The 20,697-nt window shown below is 38.5% G+C and overlaps 2 protein-coding genes across 10 annotated transcripts in view; both read right to left on the bottom strand.

Moving 5' to 3' along the window:
• The window catches only part of pomt1 (protein O-mannosyltransferase 1), a 39,205-nt gene extending 28,586 nt beyond the window's left edge, over positions 1-10,619 (bottom strand). For 2 of the 9 annotated variants that reach the window (XM_062959033.1, XM_062959041.1), the window contains exons 1-4: positions 9,948-10,116; positions 6,137-6,264; positions 2,804-2,910; positions 1,584-1,634 (exon numbers count right to left, since the gene is read on the bottom strand). In XM_062959033.1, coding sequence (XP_062815103.1) covers positions 1,584-1,634; positions 2,804-2,910; positions 6,137-6,264; positions 9,948-9,992 — 331 coding nt within the window. In that variant the 5' untranslated portion in view covers positions 9,993-10,116. Of the gene's footprint in view, positions 1-1,583; positions 1,635-2,803; positions 2,911-6,136; positions 6,265-9,947; positions 10,125-10,546 lie in introns of those variants that run through there. The other 7 variants (XR_010000064.1, XM_062959038.1, XM_062959040.1 and 4 more) reach the window with 7 other exon arrangements.
• Positions 10,620-13,798: 3,179 nt separating this feature from the next.
• Positions 13,799-20,697, bottom strand: part of prrc2b (proline rich coiled-coil 2B) — a 63,338-nt gene continuing 56,439 nt past the window's right edge. Inside the window, 6 exon segments of the mRNA XM_062959025.1 lie at positions 13,799-15,151; positions 17,055-17,139; positions 17,235-17,320; positions 18,231-18,407; positions 19,210-19,420; positions 19,512-19,633. Coding sequence (XP_062815095.1) covers positions 15,002-15,151; positions 17,055-17,139; positions 17,235-17,320; positions 18,231-18,407; positions 19,210-19,420; positions 19,512-19,633 — 831 coding nt within the window. The 3' untranslated portion in view covers positions 13,799-15,001.

Raw genomic sequence — 20,697 nt, 5'->3', positions numbered from 1 at the left:
AATATTATATTATAAATGAGGGCGGGGGCCAGGTAAATGACCTTGGAGGGTCACATCCTGCCCCTGGGCCTTAGTTTGGGCACCCCTGATCTATATCATAGATAAATAGATAATCTATCTCATCTCATATATATATATATAAATGTAATGTAGGACTGAGTAAACAACAAAACCACTGAACCCAATCACACCAAATTTGGTCACAAAAGACATAGTCATCCAATCTATGTCTTTCAAACAAAGAATGTAGAAAAATAAAATCCAAATTAGAGGACGAGGAAAAGCTGTTTTCAACCCTGGTTGCTGGTCAGAAGGGTAGGCCCCGCCCCCTTTAGGCCCCGCCCACTTCATCTCCTAGCAACCCCCTCGGCCACAAGGGCACCAGGATACAACCAGGGTTCAGGCTTTTGAAGCTGCAAGGCTATTCACTGCCATTCCATCTGGCCAACAAAGCATTCCCATAAACCACAGCAACGCATGGCCGGGCACAGACATATATATATTCCTACCGCTGTGGGATTTGAAGTCCAAAATGTGAGGATTTGTAGAGGCACCATGATATAATGGACTGACTGAAAACTGTTGACAGCTGATTGGCTGAGCCAGTCAGGAGCCAGAATTCCAATTGGCTGCTATCTCTAGCTTACTCCTGAGACAAACGGTTTTAACTGCCACTTTCACCTCAGAGAGTGAAGAGAGCGCTGACTGGAAATAGTCAGGAGGGAAATGGCTGCCAAATCTCCGAAGCCTGATTATTTTAGGAAATGAGGCATATTTAAAAACTGTTTAAAGGGACTGTTTATTCTCTCTGTTCTCTGTGTGAATTCAGAGAGACTGCTGTATATATTGTTGCCCTGTTTGATCTTTTGAACTGAAGTACTTGTTACACAAGCCTGAGTGACATTTTATTATACTGCAGAGTATATCTTGGTCCAGATACTGTGGTAAATCCACCCCCCTCCTGATGTTTTTGTCGTAATTAGCACTTTGGCCAGGTTTCTCCTGATTTTATCTAGATTTTATCTTTTGTCCTTATATGTGAATTTTATGAATGGTTTTCATTTGTTTTATGGTGTTATTTTATTGTTGTTGACTAGGCTTGGCCCCATGTAAGCCGCCCCGAGTCCCTTTGGGAAGATGGGGCGGGATATAAGAATAAAACGGGGCGGGCTGTGGCGCAGGCTGTTGAGCAACCAGCTGCAACAAATCACTCTGACCAAGAGGTCATGAGGTCGAGGCCAGCTCGGAGCCTATGTTTGTCTTGTCTTTGTTCTGTGTTAAAAGGCTTTGAATGTTTGCCTATATGTGTAATGTGATCCGCCCTGAGTCCCCTTCGGGGTGAGAAAGAAGGGCGGAATATAAATACTGTCAATAAATAAATAAATAAATAAAATTATTATTATTATAAAGCTTCTATTTATTTATATCTACAACCTATAACACAAAACACCTGGAGGGCCGAAGTTCACCCATGCCTGTGCCAAACCCAGTCTCCTCTGAGCGAACGGGATATTCTTTGATACTTGCAAGTGAGGTCGGGCACCGAATGGGGTGGCATGAATGGGGAAAGGCCTCTTCCTCACCTGCTCCGATCCGGTTCCACAAGAAGTTCCCATCGAAGCCCCCCAAGTAGCCTGGAGAAGGAAGGAGGAAGTCCTTGAGAAAATCAACCATCACAATAGTAGAAGCAGGAAAGAAAAACCAAATGTTTTTGTTGACCCTACTTTTCCACTTACAGAGCTAGTTTACTGTTTTTCTTTGAAATACAGTAAATATTCAAAAACCTTTAACCTACTGATACCTCAATATAATTTCATTGGGGTCTATTTTCATTTTGAAATTGACCCGTAGCTGCTGCATTTTCCACCCTTGGCTTATACTCGAGTCAGTAAGTTTCCCCAGTTTTTTTGTGGTAAAATTAGGTGCCTCGACTTATATTCGGGTCGGCTTATACTCGAGTATATATGGTAATACAGTAGAGTCTCACTTATCCAACACTCGCTTATCCAACGTTCTGGATTATCCAACGCATTTTCGTAGTCAACGTTTTCAATACATCGTGATATTTTGGTGCTAAAATTGTAAATACAGTAATTACTACGTAGCATTGCTGTGTATTGAACTACTTTTTCTGTCAAATTTGTTGTATAACATGATGTTTTGGTGTTCAATTTGTAAAATCATAACCTAATTTGATGTGTAATAGACTTTTCCTTAATCCCTCCTTATTATCCAACATATTCGCTTATCCAACATTCTGCCGGCCCGTTTATGTTGGATAAGTGAGACTCTACTGTAATTTCGGAAGGCACCACTCTAAAATATTAAGGCCTGCAATGACTAACTGCCTGCTTGCAGGAACTGTAATAAAAATAATAATATTGATTCTTGAACACCACTACCTGAATCGATGATAATAATAATAATACAGTAGAGTCTCACTTATCCAACATAAACGGGCCGGCAGAATGTTGGATAATAAGGAGGCATTAAGGAAAAGCCTATTAAACATCAAATTAGGTTATGATTTTACAAATGAAGCACCAAAACATCATGTTAGGCAACAAATTTGGCAGAAAAAGTAGTTCAATACGCAGTAATGCTATGTAGTAATTACTGTATTTATGAATTTAGCACCAAAATCTCACGATATATTGAAAATATTGACTACAAAAATGCGTTGGATAATCCAGAACGTTGGATAACTGAGTGTTGGATAAGTGAGACTCTAATGTAATAATAATAATAATAATAATAATAATAATAATAATAATAATAATGCGACGTGTATTTTTGAACTGACCTCCGAGGGCCAGGAGGGTGTGTCCGAGGGGGGGTCCGCTGTCGTCCACAAAGAAGATCCGCTTCATGTACAGGGAGAGGAACTGCCCATAATACACTTCGTCAAAACTAAGACAACAGAGAAAACACAACAAGCGCACAGCTATTTACTCTGAACTGCAGTATAAATAAAACACATTATTGATTAGCCTTTAGGCCATATCATCACAGCGAACCAAACAACAATGCTTGATACAACTTAATAAAACTCTATGTAGTACTGTATATACTCGAGTATAAGCCTAGTTTTTCAGCCCTTTTTTTAGGACCAAAAAAGCCCCCCTCGGCTTATACTCGGGTGAGGATCCTGGTTGGCTTATATTTGGGTCAGCTTATACTCGAGAATATATCGTACATTTATTATTTTTCTCTATTATTATTATTACTACTATTACATTTATTTTACTCTATTATTATTATTAATACATTTATTGTTTCACTCTGATATTATTTATTTATTTATTTATTTATTTATTTCTCACATTTATATCCCGCCCTTCTCACCCGAAGGGACTCAGGGCGGCTTACAACAGTGGCAACAATTAGATGCCCATATAAACCAATATAAAACAGCACATAAAACAGTTAAAACTATTAAATTACATTATGAATTAAATATATACATTTCAAACATAAAATCAGATCCGTTCTTCCTCATGCTTTGTCTATAGTTCAGTCCATGTCATTTTCACCATTTATTGATTAAAAGCCTGGGCACACATTATTAAATTATTATTGCATTTATTATTTTACTTTATTTATTATTACTTGTATTATTTTCCTGTATTTATTATTATTCTTATTACATGTATTATTTTACTCTATTATTATTATTATTATTATTATTATTATTATTATTGCATTTATTATTTTACTCTATTTATTATTACTTGGATTATTTTCCTGTATTATTATTCTTATTACATGTATTATTTTACTCTATTATTATTATTAATACATTTATTATTTCACTCTGATATTATTATTATTGCACTTATTATTTTACTCTATTATTACTTGGATTATTTTCCTGTATTTATTATTATTATTATTATTATTATTATTATTATTATTATTATTATTATTATTATTATTATTACATGTGTTATTTTACTCTATCATTATTAAAAGGATAGATACATAAGCACATTTACATTGAAGAAGGTGAGAATAATGATTTGATCAGAGTTGGACAGTCTTATCTTAAATTTTAGCTTGATGTAAATATTCAGAAACATTTAACCTACTGATGCCTCAATTAATGTAATTTTATTGGTATCTGTTTTTATTTCTGAAATTGACCACCCTCGGCTTATACTGGAGTCAATGTTGTCCCAGGTTTTTTTTGTGGTAAAATTAGGTGCCTCAGCTTATATTTGGGCCGGCTTATACTCGAGTATATACGGTAAGTTAAATAAGATATTTGTAATAATACAGTAAATCAGTATGATAAAACTGAATGTATACATCCCATTTCCTTGAGACTGCTGAGACCTCCACTAATGACGGACCTGGACCAAACTTAACATGCAGAACCCCCAACAGAACACACTGGAGGGGCTTGGGGTCATTGCCCTTAATTTAGGGGAGTTCTAGTTCACCCGCATCCCGAGAGCACTGAGAACCCAAACCACAATGGATCAAACAGTAAAGCAAACTTTCATACTCTTTCAGACGCTAATATCCTAGTTTTCAGCTGTGTTTTGCTTGGAGTCCTGTATCTAATCTAGGCGTGGGCAAACTTGTGTCTATTGTGGATTGTGTCTATTAGGTCTACATAGAGAAAACAATAACCAAAAGGACCAAGAAATATACCAATATAGCTTTGCGGCAGCAAGATTGACCATAGCCAAAGACTGGAAAGGGGAAAAAGGTTTAACTAAAAAGGATTGGAGAGAAAGAATGCGGGAATATATGCTAATGGCCAAACTTACCAACAATAGGAAGAACAAAAGTAATGAGGACTTTTTAGAAACATGGAAGCTGGCCATAGCATATCTGAATAAGGAGTCAGTAACATAGAGGAGTTCCATTAGGAATTTAGGGTTACTATTAACAAGGATAGAGAAATTGGCTTAAAGGCTTCCTAGTGCTTCAGGGTTGGAAGTCATGGTGAAGGGTGCACGGGTGGGGAAGGGGTTTTATTTTATGTGGGATAGGGGTTTTGGGTGCGTGCAGGGTTTGTTGTGTGTAATACGTTGTATGTTTTTGTTTTGTTTGAATGTTAGGGTAAACTCTTATATTTAATTTCTTAAAAAAAAATGAGTAGAAACCTGGATTGAGAGTGGTGGATGACATGTGGAAAGAGCAGTTCTATATGTTTTGAGTAACAGATAATAATACGTACTGTGTTAGAATTGGCAGGCTGGTTGACTAATGTAGATATGCATGCACATTTCAAAATGATTGTTATCTGACTATATTTGCGATAATTTGCTGTTTTGTTATGTAACGTTTCATTAATAAACTGTTTACCCACAAAAAAAACCAAAAAAAAACAACAACAATGGATCAGGACCAAACTTGGCACCCATACGTGATATGCCGAAATTACTGTTTTGGGGGAAACTGACTTTGACATTTGGGAGTTGTAGTCACTGGGATTTGTAGTTCTCCAGCAACCCAAGAACTCTTATGACCCCCACCAAGAATGGACCTGGACCTGAATTGGAACACAGAATTAAAAGAAAATTGGTATAAAGTTTTTCACAGATGGTACATGACCCCGAAAAAATGAGGGAAATTGTATAAAAATTATAATAGCAAGAGCTGGAAATGCAAAGTTCAGGTAGGCTCCTTTTATCATGCGTGGTGGACGTGTGGAAAAACGAAAAAATACTGGGAAAATGATTCATGCAGAAACCAAACTGATATTATCGAACACCCAAAAACAAAACAATGCCTTTTTCAAGTCACCCGGGCACCGCTGGGTTCCCAGGATAGTAGTACAGTAGAGTCTCACTTATCCAAGCTAAACGGGCCGGCAGAACGTTGGATAAGCGAATATGTTGGATAATAAGGAGAGATTAAGAAAAAGTCTATTAAACATCAAAATAGGTTATGATTTTACAAATTAAGTACCAAAACATCATGTTTTACAACAAATTTGACAGAAAAAGTAGTTCATTACACATTAATGCTATGTAGTAATTACTATATTTACGAATTTAGCACCAAAATATCATGATATATTGAAAACATTGACTACAAAAATGCGTTGGATAATCCAGAACGTTGGATAAGCGAGTGTTGGATAAGTGAGACTCTACTGTAAATGAAAGGAGCGTGGACTCACACGACGGCCCTGGGGTGGGAGAGGCCCCACAGGCGAGAAAGGAGCCCCAAAGCAGAAAGAAGCACCACGTTCACATTGACTTCCACTGAGAAGACCACCGGGCGCTTCAGGAAGCCCAGCATCGCGGCCTGAAATCCAGGGAAGGAAGGAGAGAGAAAAAACCACATAAATTGTATTATTCAGTGAACATCATGCTGCAAAGCAGGCATGGGCCAACCTGAGCCCTCCCTCCAGGTGTTTTGGACTTCAACTCCCACAATTCCTAACAGCCAGAATCCCCCGATTCGAACCTTTCGTCCGCAAGTTCAGCAGCTCAGCGCTTTAATACTAAGAGTTTCTTGCAGGATTTCAAGGGGTAATAATACATAATTCTTGCAATACTATGCAAGAGTTTCTTGCAGGATTTCAAGGTGCAAAAATACATAATTATTAAAATACTAAGTAAGAATTTCTTGCAGGATTTCAAGGTGCAATAACACATACAGTAGAGTCTCACTTATCCAATGTTCTGGATTATCCAACGCATTTTTGTAATCAATGTTTTCAATATATCATGATATTTTGGTGCTATATTCGTAAATACAGTAATTACTACATATAATTACTGTGTATTGAACTACTTTTACTGTCAAATTTGTTGTATAACATGATGTTTTGGTGCTTGATTTGTAAAATCATAACTTAATTTGGTGTTTAATAGGCTTCTCCTTAATCTCTCCTTGTTTTCCAACATATTTGCTTATCCAACGTTCTGCCAGCCCGTTTATGTTGGATAAGTGAGACTCTACTGTAATTCTTCCAATACTAAGCAAGATATTTTTTTACAGGATTAAAAGGTGAAATAATACACAATTCTTGAAATACTAAGTAAGACTTTCTTGCAAGATTTTAAGGTGCAATAACACATAATTCTTCCAATACTAAGCAAGAGATTTTTTGCAGGATTTCAAGGTGCAATAATACATAATTCTTGCAATACAAAGTAAGAATTTCTTGCAGGATTTCAAAGTGCAATAATACACAATTCTTGCAATACTAAGTAATTTTCTTGCAAGATTTCAAGGTGCAATAATAAATAATTCTTGCAATACTAACTAAGACTTTCTTGCAGGACTTAAATGTGAAATACAGTAGAGTCTCACTTGTCCAAGCTAAACGGGCCGGCAGAAGCTTGGATAAGCGAATATCTTGGATAATAAGGAGGGATTAAGGAAAAGCCTATTAAACATCAAATTAGGTTATGATTTTACAAATTAAGCACCAAAACATCATGTTATACAACAAAATTGACAGAAAAAGTAGTTCAATACGCAGTAATGCTATGTAGTAATTACTGTATTTACGAATTTAGCACCAAAATATCATGATGTATTGAAAACATTGACTACAAAAATGTGTTGGATAATCCGGAACGTTGGATAAGCGAGTGTTGGATAAGTGAGACTCTACTGTACAATAATTCATAATTCTTGAAATACTAAGTAAGGGTTTCTTGCAGGATTTAAAGGTATAATAATACACAATACTTGCAATATTAAGTGAAGAGTTTCTTGCAGGATTTAAACGTGAAATAATACACAATACTTGCAATATTAAGTGAAGAGTTTCTTGCAGGATTTAAACGTGAAATAATACACAATTCTTGCAATACTAAGCAAGAGTTTCTTGCTGAATTTAAAGGTATAATAATACACAATACTTGCAATATTAAGTGAAGAGTTTCCTGCAGGATTTAAATGTGAAATAATAAATAACTCTTGCGATATTAAGTGAAGAGTTTCTTACACGATTTCAAGGTGAAATAATACATAATTATTGAAATACAAAGTAAGAGTTTCCTGCAGGATTTCAATGTACAATAATACACAATTCTTACAATAAAAAGTAAGAATTTCTTGCAGGATTTCAAGGTGCAATAACACATAATTCTTGAAATACTAAGTAAGAGTTTCTTGCAGGATTTAAAATGTGAAATAATACAGAATTCTTGAAATACTAAGTAAGAGTTTCTTGCTGAATTTAAATGGGAAATAATACACAATACTTGCAATATTAAGTGAAGAGTTTCTTGCAGGATTTAAATGTGAAATAATACATAACTCTTGCAATATTAAGTGACGGGTTTCTTGCAGGATTTAAAGGTGCAATAATACACAATTCTTAAAATACTAAGAGTTTCTTGCTGAATTTAAAGGTATAATAATACACAATACTTGCAATATTAAGTGAATAGTTTCTTGCAGGATTTAAATGTGAAATAATACACAATACTTGCAATACTAAGCAAGATATTTTTTGCAGGATTTAAATGTGAAATAATACACAATTCTTGCAATACTAAGTAAGAGTTTCTTGCAGGATTTCAAGGTATAATAATACACAATTTGTGAAATACTAAGTAAACATTTCTTGCATATTTAAAGGTGAAATAATACACAATTCTTCCAATACTAAGCAAGAGTTTCTTGCTGGATTTAAAGGTGTAATAATACACAATTCTTGCAATACAAAGTAAGAGTTTCTTGCTGAATTTAAAGGTATAATAATACAAATACTTGCAATACTAAGTAAGAGTTTCTTACAGGATTTCAAGGTACAATAATACTTGCAATAGTAAGAGTTTCTTGCAGGATTTCAAGGTGCAATAATACATAATTCTTGAAATACTAAGTAAGAGTTTCTTGCAGGATTTCAAGGTGCAAAAATACACAATTCTTGAAATACTAAGTAAACATTTCTTGCATATTTAAAGGTGAAATAATACTTACAAACAGTAAAGCAAACTTCTTACAGGATTTCAAGGTGCAAAAATACATAATTCTTGCAATACTAAGAGTTTCTTGCAGGATTTCACGGTGAAATAATACTTACAAACAGTAAAACAAACTTTCATACTCTTTCAGATACTAATATCATAGGTTTTGGTTATTTTTTGCAAGGTGCATTAACACATAACTCCTGCAATACTAAGAGTTTCTTGCAGGACTTAAAGGTCCAATAACACATAATTCTTGTAATACTAAGGAAGAGTTTTTTGCAGGATATCAAGGTATAATAATACACAATTCTTCCAATACTAAGCAAGAGATTTTTTTTGCAGGATTTCAAGGTGCAATAATACACTATTCTTGAAATACTAAGTAAGAGTTTCTTGCTGAATATAAAGGTATAATAATACACAATTCTTCCAATACTAAGCAAGAGATTTTTTTTCCAGGATTTAAAGAAGCAATAATACACAATTCTTGCAATACTAAGTAAGAGTTTCTTGCTGAATATAAAGGTATAATAATACACAATTCTTCCAATACTAAGCAAGAGATTTTTTTTGCAGGATTTCAAGGTGCAATAATACACTATTCTTGAAATACTAAGTAAGTTTCTTGCAGGATTTATAGATACAATAATACATAATTCTTGAAATACTAAGTAAGAGTTTCTTGCAGGATTTCAAGGTGCAAAAATACACAATTCTTGAAATACTAAGTAAACATTTCTTGCAGGATTTAAAGGTGAAATAATACATAATTCTTGCAATACAAAGTAAGAATTTCTTGCTAAATTTAGTATAATAATACACAATACTTGCAATATTAAGTGAAGAGTTTCTTGCAGGATTTCAAGGTGCAATAACACATAATTCTTCCAATACTAAGCAAGATATTTTTTGCAGGATTTAAAGGTAAAATAATACATAATTATTGAAATACGAAGGAAGAATTTCTTGCAGGATTTCAAGGTGCAAAAATACACAATTCTTGAAATACTAAGTAAACATTTCTTGCATATTTAAAGGTAAAATAATACTTACAAACAGTAAAGCAAACTTACATACTCTTTCAGACGCTAATATCATAGGTTTCAGCTGTGTTTTGCTTGGAGTCCTGTATCTAATCTAGGCGTGGGCAAACTTGGGCCTTCGCTTCAGGTGTTTTGGACTACAACTCCCACAATTCCTGGCCTCAGGCCCTTTCCTTTTCCCCCTCAGCCGCTTAAGCGGCTGAGGGGGAAAAGGAAGGGGCCTGAGGCCAGGAATTGTGGGAGTTGTAGTCCAAAACACCTGAAGAGAAGGCCTAGGTTTGCCCATACAACGCTAGGCCTCATTGCAATACTCCAAATCCGCCCCCTCAGCCATCTTTTCCTCAATTTTCTTTTATTTCCCCCTTTACCTCACTCCCGCCGGGAAGTGTTTATTATCAACGACATTCTAAATTAAAGCCCTTTTTATCCCCCCTAAACAGCCCTGCTCCACCTTCTCCTGAAAGGAAGCTTAATTTCGACGCGCACCCCTATTTTCAAAATGGACTCGCCCAGCCCCGTATTGAGACTCAGCCAAAGCGGGTCGTACCATTTTCAACAAAAGGGGGGGGGGGGAGGGAGGAGAAAAGGCCACGTGACCGAGTTGCTTACCTCTCTCTTCGGAGGACGGCTTCGGAATGAGAGGCGGCAGGACGTGACGTCACGCGTCGCGGAAAGTGGGCGGGGCCTAGGCGCGGCCTAGGACCGTCGCCATAGCAACCCGGAGGCCTGCTCAAGTAGTGAAATCGCCTCATGGGCTTTGTAGTTCTTTTAATCGGACTTGGAACCCTTGAATTCATGATTATCCCACTTACTAGATACTTTTAATGATAATGATAAAAATAATAATAATTTTTAAAAAGGAAAGCAAGCTATACTGGGCTGGTCTGGACATGTTCCAGAAGCATTCTCTCCTGACGTTTCGCCCACATCTATGGCAGGAGCTCTGTCGGAAGGTAGGCAAATGGATTTATTTATCTATATGTTGCCACTGGCCAGCTCGATTAGCACTGAATGGCCTTGCAACTTCAAAGCCTGGCTGCTTCCTGCTTGAGGGAATCCTTTCCTGGAAGGCGGTTAGCCCCAGACAAGAAACAACCAGGGCCAGCTAATCACCTCCCAACAAAAGAGTCCCCCTTGTATTAGATCAACCCATTATTAGACTTGGCAACAAATAAACTATTATTGTTAAGACTTGGCACCAAATACATTATTATTACTATTACTAGACTGAGCAACAATTATTAGTAACAAATACATTGTTATCAGACCTAGCAACAAACAATAACAACATTAATAATAATAATAATAATAGACTTACACATTATTAGACTTAGCACCAAATACATTGAGGGGGATGTGGGATTATTATTATTATTATTATTATTATACTGAGTAACAATTATGAGTAACGAATACATTATTATCAGACTTAGCAACAAACAATAATAATATTAATAATAATAATAATAATAATAATAATAATAATAATAATAATAGACTAACACATTATTAGACTTAGCACCAAATACATTGAGGGGGATGTGGGATTATTATTATTATTATTATTATTATTATTATTATTATTATTATTATTATACTGAGTAACAATTATTAGTAACAAATACATTATTATTATCAGACTTAGCAACAAATAATAATAATAATAATAATAATAATAATAATAATAATAATAATAGACTAACACATTATTAGACTTAGCACCAAATACATTGAGGGGGACGTGGGCTTATTATTATTATTATTATTATTATTATTATTATTATTATTATTATTATTATACTGAGTAACAATTATGAGTAATGAATACATTATTATTCTCAGACTTAGCAACAAAGAATAATATTAATAATATTAATAATATTAATAATAATAATAATAATAATAATAATAATAATAATAATAGACTAACACATTATTAGACAGCACCAAATACATTGAGGGTGACGTGGGTTTATTATTATTATTATTATTATTAGACTAACACATATATTGTTGTTATTATCATTATTATGACTGAGTAACAAATATATTATTAGGAATAGCAATGAATAAATTATTAATACTAGACTAAGCAACTAATTAACTATCATTAATAATTGTCATTGTATTAAGAAACCAAGTGGCTGATTTTTGTGCTCTTTTAAGAATAACACAATGTCACCCACCTTGCCGAATTGAGTCTGAAGCAAATGAGTTCGCAACGAGTATTTCGGAAGATCCGGAGCTGCGAAACCTGGAAAGAAATGCCTCTGAAGAGGGAAAATTGCCGCCAACATGTGCTTTTTCATGTGGTTTTTTATTATTTAAATAAGGAGAATTCTTCCAGACGAAAGAGAGAGAAAGAGAGCGCTAATACAATCATCACAGACCTGAAAGGAGGAAAACGAAGGAAGGAAGGAAGGAAGGAAGGAAGGAAGGAAGGAAGGAAGGAAGGAAGGAAGGAAGGAAGGAAGGAAGGAAGGAAGGAAGGAAGGAAGAAAGAAAGAAAGAAAGAAAGAAAGAAAGAAAGAAAGAAAGAAAGAAAGAAAGAAAGAAAGAAAGAAAGAAAGAAAGAAAGAAAGAAAGAAAGAAGACTGTACAGGAAGAAAGGAGCAGTGTCCTCTTGTTGGAAAATAAACAATAATGCCATTTATACAAAGAGTATGTATATATAATGTTGCAGCCATACGTCGCAAGCCCTACAATAGGATGCTGCAGAAACTACAAATCACACCGAGGTCCCAAAACAAGCCAGGAAAAGGGGAGCCGGGTCCCCAAAATGATCGCTTTGCTAGCCATAGGAAGACCAGTTTGCATTCTTGTTTGTACTGGTATTTTGTTCAAGGGAGTTGGAAGAACCAAAGGAGGCGAAAATCCCAAATAAAGGTCTTGCTTGAAACGGAAAAAGTCAAAAATCCCACATAAAGGTCTTGCATGGAGCCACAAAGGTGGAAAATCCCAAATGAGGGTCTTGTATGAAACCAAAGAGGTGGAAAATCCCAAATGGAGACCTTCAATGAAGCCAAAAATGTGGACAATCCTACATAAAGGACTTGCATGAAACTTAAAAAGTCAAGAATCCCAAATGAAGGCCTTTGCATGAAGTCAGAGAGGTCAAAAATCCCATAAAAAATCCCAAAGGAGGGACTTGCATGAAGCCAAAACTATGGACAAACCTAAATAAAGGCTTTGCATGAAACTAAAAAAGCAAAAATCCTAAATGGCTTTGGCATGAAGTCAAAGAGGTCAAAAAATCCCAAATAAAGGACTTGCTTGAAACTGAAAAAGTCAAAAATCTCAGTACACAGGGATATTTAAAAGCTGCACTTGCCTTGTTTCCAACAGACCTCACAACTTCCGAGGTTGTGGGCGAAATGTCAGGAGAGAATGCTTCCGGAACATGGCCGTACAGCCCGGAAAACATACAACAACCCTGAGACCTCACAACCTCTGAGGATGCCCGCCATAGATGTGGGCGAAACGTCAGGAGAGAATGCTTCCGGAACATGGCCATACAGCCCGGAAAACATACAACCCTATTATTATTATTATTATTATTATTATTATTATTATTATTATTATTATTCCTCACAACCTCTGAGGATGCCCACCATAGATGTGGGCGAAACGTCAGGAGAGAATGCTTCCGGAACATGGCCACACAGCCCGGAAAACATACAACAAGCCTATTATTATTATTATTATTATTCCTCACAACCTCTGAGGATGCCCGACATAGATGTGGGCGAAACGTCAGGAGAGAGTGCTTCCGGAACATGGCCAGACAGCCAGGAAAACACACAACGACCCTGTGATTCTGGCCACGAAAGCCTTCGACAACAAACAGAAGAAAGACCCTCCTTTTCCCCTAAAGTTAGCATTTTATTTTATTTAAAAACAACCATCTACTTGAAGGTTTTTCTACAAAGGGAGGGGACACAACAGACATACAGACATAGAGGAAACTTGGCTGCAACTTAAAAAAAAAAGCCTGAAAAAGAGCTGTTGTTGTTGCTTTATCCGGATGGAGAAGCCTTTAGAAATAAAAAAATAAGCAGAGGAGGAAGAAGACAACAATTAAAACCGAACAGCAAATCAAAGACTTCAAATGCTTCTTGTTTACAGAGTATTATTTACAAAGGAAAACGGAGTTTTCGGCTTCTGGCCTCACTGGTTTGAATGGGATTGTTAGACCAAATTGTCCTTTTTTGAGGGGCGATTTAAAGGCAAACTCCTCCCAAGTTTGGAAAATTAAACGTCTAATAAGACTGAGAGTCAATACAAAGAAGTGTAGCATCTAAACATGGACGTAAAGAGATCCGAAATGAATGGAAATAGACGGGAAACTTGGGGAAAGGATGCAACGGATCGACCCTTAAATATACATCTTAACTCAGGACTTCTGTAACAGACCATGCAAGGCTCGGACCCAGAAATATTACAAAATAATAATAATAATAATAGTAATAATAATAATAATACCAAAAATATAAACAAAACCCTCCATACTGTTGGCATGGATTCCAAGGGAGGAGCCATTCGTTGACCGAGATGGAAATCAAAAGAAGAAAAACGACATGATTTTTGGAGACGGGCCGCTTTTGAGCGACTCGGACGTCGGATTTTTGTACATATCGGACTCCTGCAAAAATGCAATCCCTGCTTCTATCTGGGTGGGAGGGAGAGCAAGGAGCCCCCGCGTCGCATACTAACACACACACACACACGTTTTACACACACGCACATCCATGGAAGAGGAGGGTCTGTCCGAGAAAGGAAACGTGGACTTGGTTCCGTAACGAAGGGAGAGGGGTTGGTTATGAGTCCGGCGATGGAAACCCACAAAAGGGGCGGCTGCGTCTTGTCCGGCTTTCCCAAAACTCGTTCGTTTTTGCCGATTTTGCACGTGGAGACGTTGGTCGGGGAGGTGGGGTCTGCCTTGTTTGTTTCTTTGTTTTGTTCGTCTCTCTCTCGGCCCTCTTCCTTCCTTCCTTCCTTCCTTCCTCTCGTTCTCTCGCTTTCAAAGGGGGCAAAGGTGGCGGCGGCGGTGGCGGGATCGGGGTCTCAGGCCTTGCCCTCCTCCACTTTGACGGCCTGCGGCTTGATGGCCCCGGTCCGGGGGGGCGGCTTCATGGGGCCCGAGGGAGGAGGCTCCGGCAGCGGCTTCACTGGGCCCATAACCCCCTTGCCCCCCTCGTCCAGCCGCTGCTTGGCCTGTGGGTCAGCGAGAGAGAGGACAAGCGCTAGGGCCTACAGAAGCCTGGAGAAGGGTTGGGTTATCATCATCATCATCGCCATCATCATCCACTAAGAACATCATCATCATCATCTCATAACAATAACAGATAACCTAACACTCTAATAAAATCATCTGCTAATAATAATCTCATAATGACAATAACCTAATAATACAATAAAAATCTTCTACTTAATAATAATCTCATAACCTAATGCAGTAGTCTCACTTATCCAACATTCGCTTATCCAACGTTCTGGGTTATCCAACAAAGTTTGCCTCCCGCCCCGATCCACAGCTGTTCCTCTAGGCAGCAAAGATTGAACTTTTTATGGATTTAATTTCCGACAATGTTGCTACTGTAAGTTCATTTTATGCAATTTACAGTAGAATCTCACTTATCCAACATAAACGGGCCGGCAGAATCTTGGATAAGTGAATATGTTGGATAATAAGGAGGGATTAAGGAAAAACCTATTAAACATCAAATTAGGTTTGTTGGCAGGTGTTAGCTGGTCCAGATTGTTTCATGTCTGCTAATTCAAATATATATGAAACCTCCCTTGCCTAGTTTCCAACAGACTTCTCAACCTCTGAGGATGTCTGCCATAGATGTGGGCTAAATGTCAGGAGAGAATGCTTCTAGAACATGGCCAGACATGGCCAAACTCACAGTAACCCCAGTGATTCTGGCCATGAAAGCCTTCGACAACACAGTAACCTCATTATAATAATCTAATAATAAACTCATCATCTACTAATATAATCATCATCATTATCATCTCATCTAATAAAATCATCTAAACTCATCATCTACTATTATCATCATTATCATCTCATCTAATAAAATCATCTAATAATCGAAAGGTATAATAATGAAGGAATAATAACACAATAATCAAATAATAACAATAATTAATAAGATAAAATCATCAGCATCTACTACTACTACTAAGAATCTAATAATAATAATTGCATAATAATGATCGGAGGAGATAAAGCGGAGTATAAATAAATATAATAATAACAACAACAATAGTAATAATAGCAATAATAATAATAATACAGTAGAGTCTCATTTGTCCAACGTTCAGGATTATCCAACGCATTTTTGTAGTCAAATGTTTTCAATACATTGTGATATTTTGGTGCTAAATTCGTAAATACACTAATTACTACATAGCATTACTGCGTATTGAACTACTTTTTCTGTCAAATTTGTTGTATAACCTGATGTTTTGGTGCTTAATTTGTAAAACTATAACCTAATTTGATGTTTAATAGGCTTCTCCTTAATCCCTCCTTATTATCCAAGATATTCTCTTATCCAACCTTCTGCGGGCCTGTTTACGTTGGATAAGCGAGACTCTACTGTAATATAACATCATCAGCATCTACTACTACTACTAAGAATCTAATAATAATAATTGCATAATAATAATCGGAGGAGATAAAGTGGAGTATAAATAAATATTATAATAATAACAACAATAGTAATAATAGTAATACAGTAGAGTCTCACTTATCCAACATTCGCTTATCCAACGTTCTGGATTATCCAACGCATTTTTGTAGTCAATGTTCTCAATACATCGTGATATTTTAGTGCTAAATTTGTAAATACACTAATTACTACGTAGCATTACTGCATATTGAACTACTTTTTCTGTCAAATTTGTTGTATAACATGATGTTTTGGTGCTTAATTTGTAAAATCATAACCTAATTTGATGTTTAATAGGCTTCTCCTTAATCTCTCCTTATTATCCAACGTATTCGCTTATCCAACATTCTGCCGGCCCGTTTATGTTGGATAAGTGAGACTCTACTGTAGTAATAATAATAATAATAATAATAATAATAATAATAATAATTCTTTACCTGCTGGATGTAATGGCCCTGGACAGAGTTCATGCCAACGGCTGGTCCGGGGCTGGGCTTCCCGCTGGGGCTGGCAGAGCCGGGTCTAATTGGGAAGCAAGGAAGAAGTCGTCTAAGTAAATAAGCAAAGCAGGCAAAAACACACCGTCCCGCGGAGCCATCCCAATCGCCCTTCTTCACCTGTAGACATGAGGCATCGATCCGCCGGAGGGGATGTTCTGCTTGGCGTCGGCAAAGTGGAACCCCTTCATTTCCATGTGAGAAGACTAGGAAGAACAAGAGGCGTTAATCACATCTGCTGAAATTGAAATAAATTCTTCAAAAATCAGTAGACAGCTTGATTGTTCTGAAACCTGGCAGGCTTGCTGCCCTGCTTATGTTGTCTCATTATGCAAAATATCAAAGGGATACCTTTTGTAGTTTTTTTTAAAAAAACATTTAATTATTTATTTTTTTAAAAAATCTTGAATACAGTAGATGAACTATCTTTCTGAAACTTTGCAGGATTGATGCTCTGCTCATGTTGTTTCACTGTGCAGAAATTCAAGGGGATAATGTTGCAATTTCTGAAGGACCACATGGTTGCCATCCTTGCTTTACTGTTCCAAAACTGTCAGGCAACAGTTTGGTAGATAAAGTTCTGGTTAGGTGTGGTGTAGATTTAATTTTACCTGTTGTAACTTTTTCTCAGGGTCTTCTAAAAATCACTATACAGTTAAAAGCATTCTAGAAGGGGCTTTATAGTTGATTTTCCAGAGAATTGTTAGTAAGATAACCGGGCTGTGGCGCAGGCTGGAAAGCAAGCCAGCTGCAACAAATCAACAAATCACTCTGACCAAGAGGTCATGAGTTCGAGGCCAGCCCAGTGCCTGCGTCTTGTCTCTGTCTCTGTTCTATGTCATGGCATTGAATGTTTGCCTTTATGTGTGCAATGTGATCCACCCTGAGTCCCCTTCGGGGTGAGAAAGAAGGGCGGAATATAAATGCTGTAAATAATAATAATAATAATAATAATAATAATAAATAATGTTTTTAAAGTATTTTTTTAAATCTTTATTTAAAGTATTTTTTAAATAAATAAATAAAAAAGACCTAACCCGGGCATCGCCAGGTACTGAAGTGAGTGCATGATCAACCACGAAGGAGTGGAAGCACACGACGGGGTGGGTCCCTTACCTCCCGGCCGCCGGCCAGGATGGAGGGCTGGGACCCGGGGGAGAGGATCCTGCGGGGCGCCCCGACCGAGAGGCCCTGTCCCTGCGGGAGCTGGATGGACTGCGGCAGGAGCAGCGGCTGCTGGCCGGAGCCGTAGCGGGGCATCGGCAGCTGGGAGCCCGGCATCGGCAGCGTCAACTGCAGAGAGAGAGAGAGAGAAAGAGAGGTGGATAGATAGATGGATGGAGAGAGAGAGGGGGGGGGATGGATGGATGGATGGACGGACGGAGAGACAGACAGACGGATTGATATGTGGATATATGGCTGGATGGATGGATGGATGGATGGATGGATGGATGGATAGATAGATGGATGGATGGATGGACACAGACAGACAGATGGATTGATAGGTAGATAGATGGATAGATAGATGGATGGATGGATGGATGGATGGATGGATGGATGGATGGATGGACAGACAGACAGACAGACGGATTGATAGGTGAATGGATGGATGGATAGATAGATAGATAGATGGATGGATGGACGGACGGATGGATGGATAAATAGATGGATGGATAGATAGATGGATGGATAGATGGATGGATGGATGGATGGATGGATGGATGGATGGATGGACGGATGGACAGACAGACAGACAGATTGATAGGTGGATAGATGGATAGATAAATGGATGGATGGATGGATGGGTGGATGGACAGACAGACAGACAGACGGATAGATAGATAGATGGATGGATGGATAGATAGATAGACGGATGGATGAACGCACGGATGGACAGACAGATTGATAGGTGGATGGATGGATGGATGGATGGACAGACTGACAGACGCATTGATAGGTGGATGGATAGATGGATGGATGGACAGACTGACAGACGCATTGATAGGTGGATGGATGGAGAGAGACAGAGAGAGAGAGACAGGGGGGGGGGACAAGAGCCTGTGGGCCCTCTGTGGGCAGGGGGGGGGCTGCTGACCTGTGTGAGTGGGGAGTCCATCATGGGGGAGGCCTGTCCGAGGGCCCCCCCGTCGTAGAGCAGGGCCTGGCTCCCGCTGACCGGCTGGTAGGGGGACCCCGAGGGGCTCTTGACCATCTCCAGGGGCTGCATCCCGGGGAAGGCCGAGTAGGGGGGCTTCAGCACCACCGCGCTGGCCTGAGACAGGCTCGGGTGCATGTACACCTGCGACCTGCGGAGGGTCAGGAACACAACATCACAACATCACAACATCGCCACACTCGGAAGAGTCCTTTCCCGACTTGGAAGCGGCTGTTGCTCACCTGAAGGGCTGGATGGAGCTGTAGATTTCCTGGGACTGGGAGACGGGGAGGCCCCCCCGGAGGCCCAGCTGGGCCTGCGCCTGGAGCGACGTGTGGAGCGAGAGCGGGATCTGCTGGGCGGCCTGAGTGGGGAGAGAAGGCACAGCAGGTATCTGGTCTCTCTCCAGGCTCACGGAGGAGAGCCAAGGAGTTTCAGCCATTGACAGGAGCAGAGCCAAGCTTGGAAAGGCTTCATTGAGGAAAGTAAAGGGCTATCTAGACATCTCTCTCTCTCAGGAGACACCTTGCCTCTCTCCATGCTCACAGGAGGAGAACAAAAGAGGCAGTTCAGCAAGTCAGAAGCTTCCTGAGCCAGCAAGAGACATTGAGCTTCAGCAATTATAGCAGAGCCAAGCTTAGACTGACTTATATTGAGGAAAGTGAAGAGCCTATCTACATATCTATCTCTCAGGAGACACCTTGCCTCTCTCCATGCTCACAGGAGGAAAACAAAAGAGGCAGTTCAGCAAGTCAGAAGCTTCCTGAGCCAGCAAGAGACATTGAGCTTCAGCAATTATAGCAGAGCCAAGCTTAGACTGACTTATATTGAGGAAAGTGAAGAGCCTATCTACATATCTATCTCTCAGGAGACATCTTGCCTCTCTCCATGCTCACAGGAGGAAAACAAAAGAGGCAGTTCAGCAAGTCAGAAGCTTCCTGAGCCAGCAAGAGACATTGAGCTTCAGCAATTATAGCAGAGCCAAGCTTGGACTGACATATTGAGGAAAGTGAAGAGCCTATCTACATATCTATCTCTCAGGAGACATCTTGCCTCTCTCCATGCTCACAGGAGGAAAACAAAAGAGGCAGTTCAGCAAGTCAGAAGCTTCCTGAGCCAGCAAGAGACATTGAGCTTCAGCAATTATAGCAGAGCCAAGCTTAGACTGACTTATATTGAGGAAAGTGAAGAGCCTATCTACATATCTATCTCTCAGGAGACATCTTGCCTCTCTTCATGCTCACAGGAGGAAAACAAAAGAGGCAGTTCAGCAAGTCAGAAGCTTCCTGAGCCAGCAAGAGACATTGAGCTTCAGCAATTATAGCAGAGCCAAGCTTGGACTGACATATTGAGGAAAGTGAAGAGCCTATCTACATATCTATCTCTCAGGAGACATCTTGCCTCTCTCCATGCTCACAGGAGAACAAA

Source organism: Anolis carolinensis, unplaced genomic scaffold, assembly GCF_035594765.1.
Source record: "Anolis carolinensis isolate JA03-04 unplaced genomic scaffold, rAnoCar3.1.pri scaffold_7, whole genome shotgun sequence".
NCBI classification, from domain to species: domain Eukaryota; kingdom Metazoa; phylum Chordata; class Lepidosauria; order Squamata; family Dactyloidae; genus Anolis; species Anolis carolinensis.
Note: the sequence above shows the minus strand (reverse complement) of the source record. Positions and strands in the feature narration are given on the sequence as shown.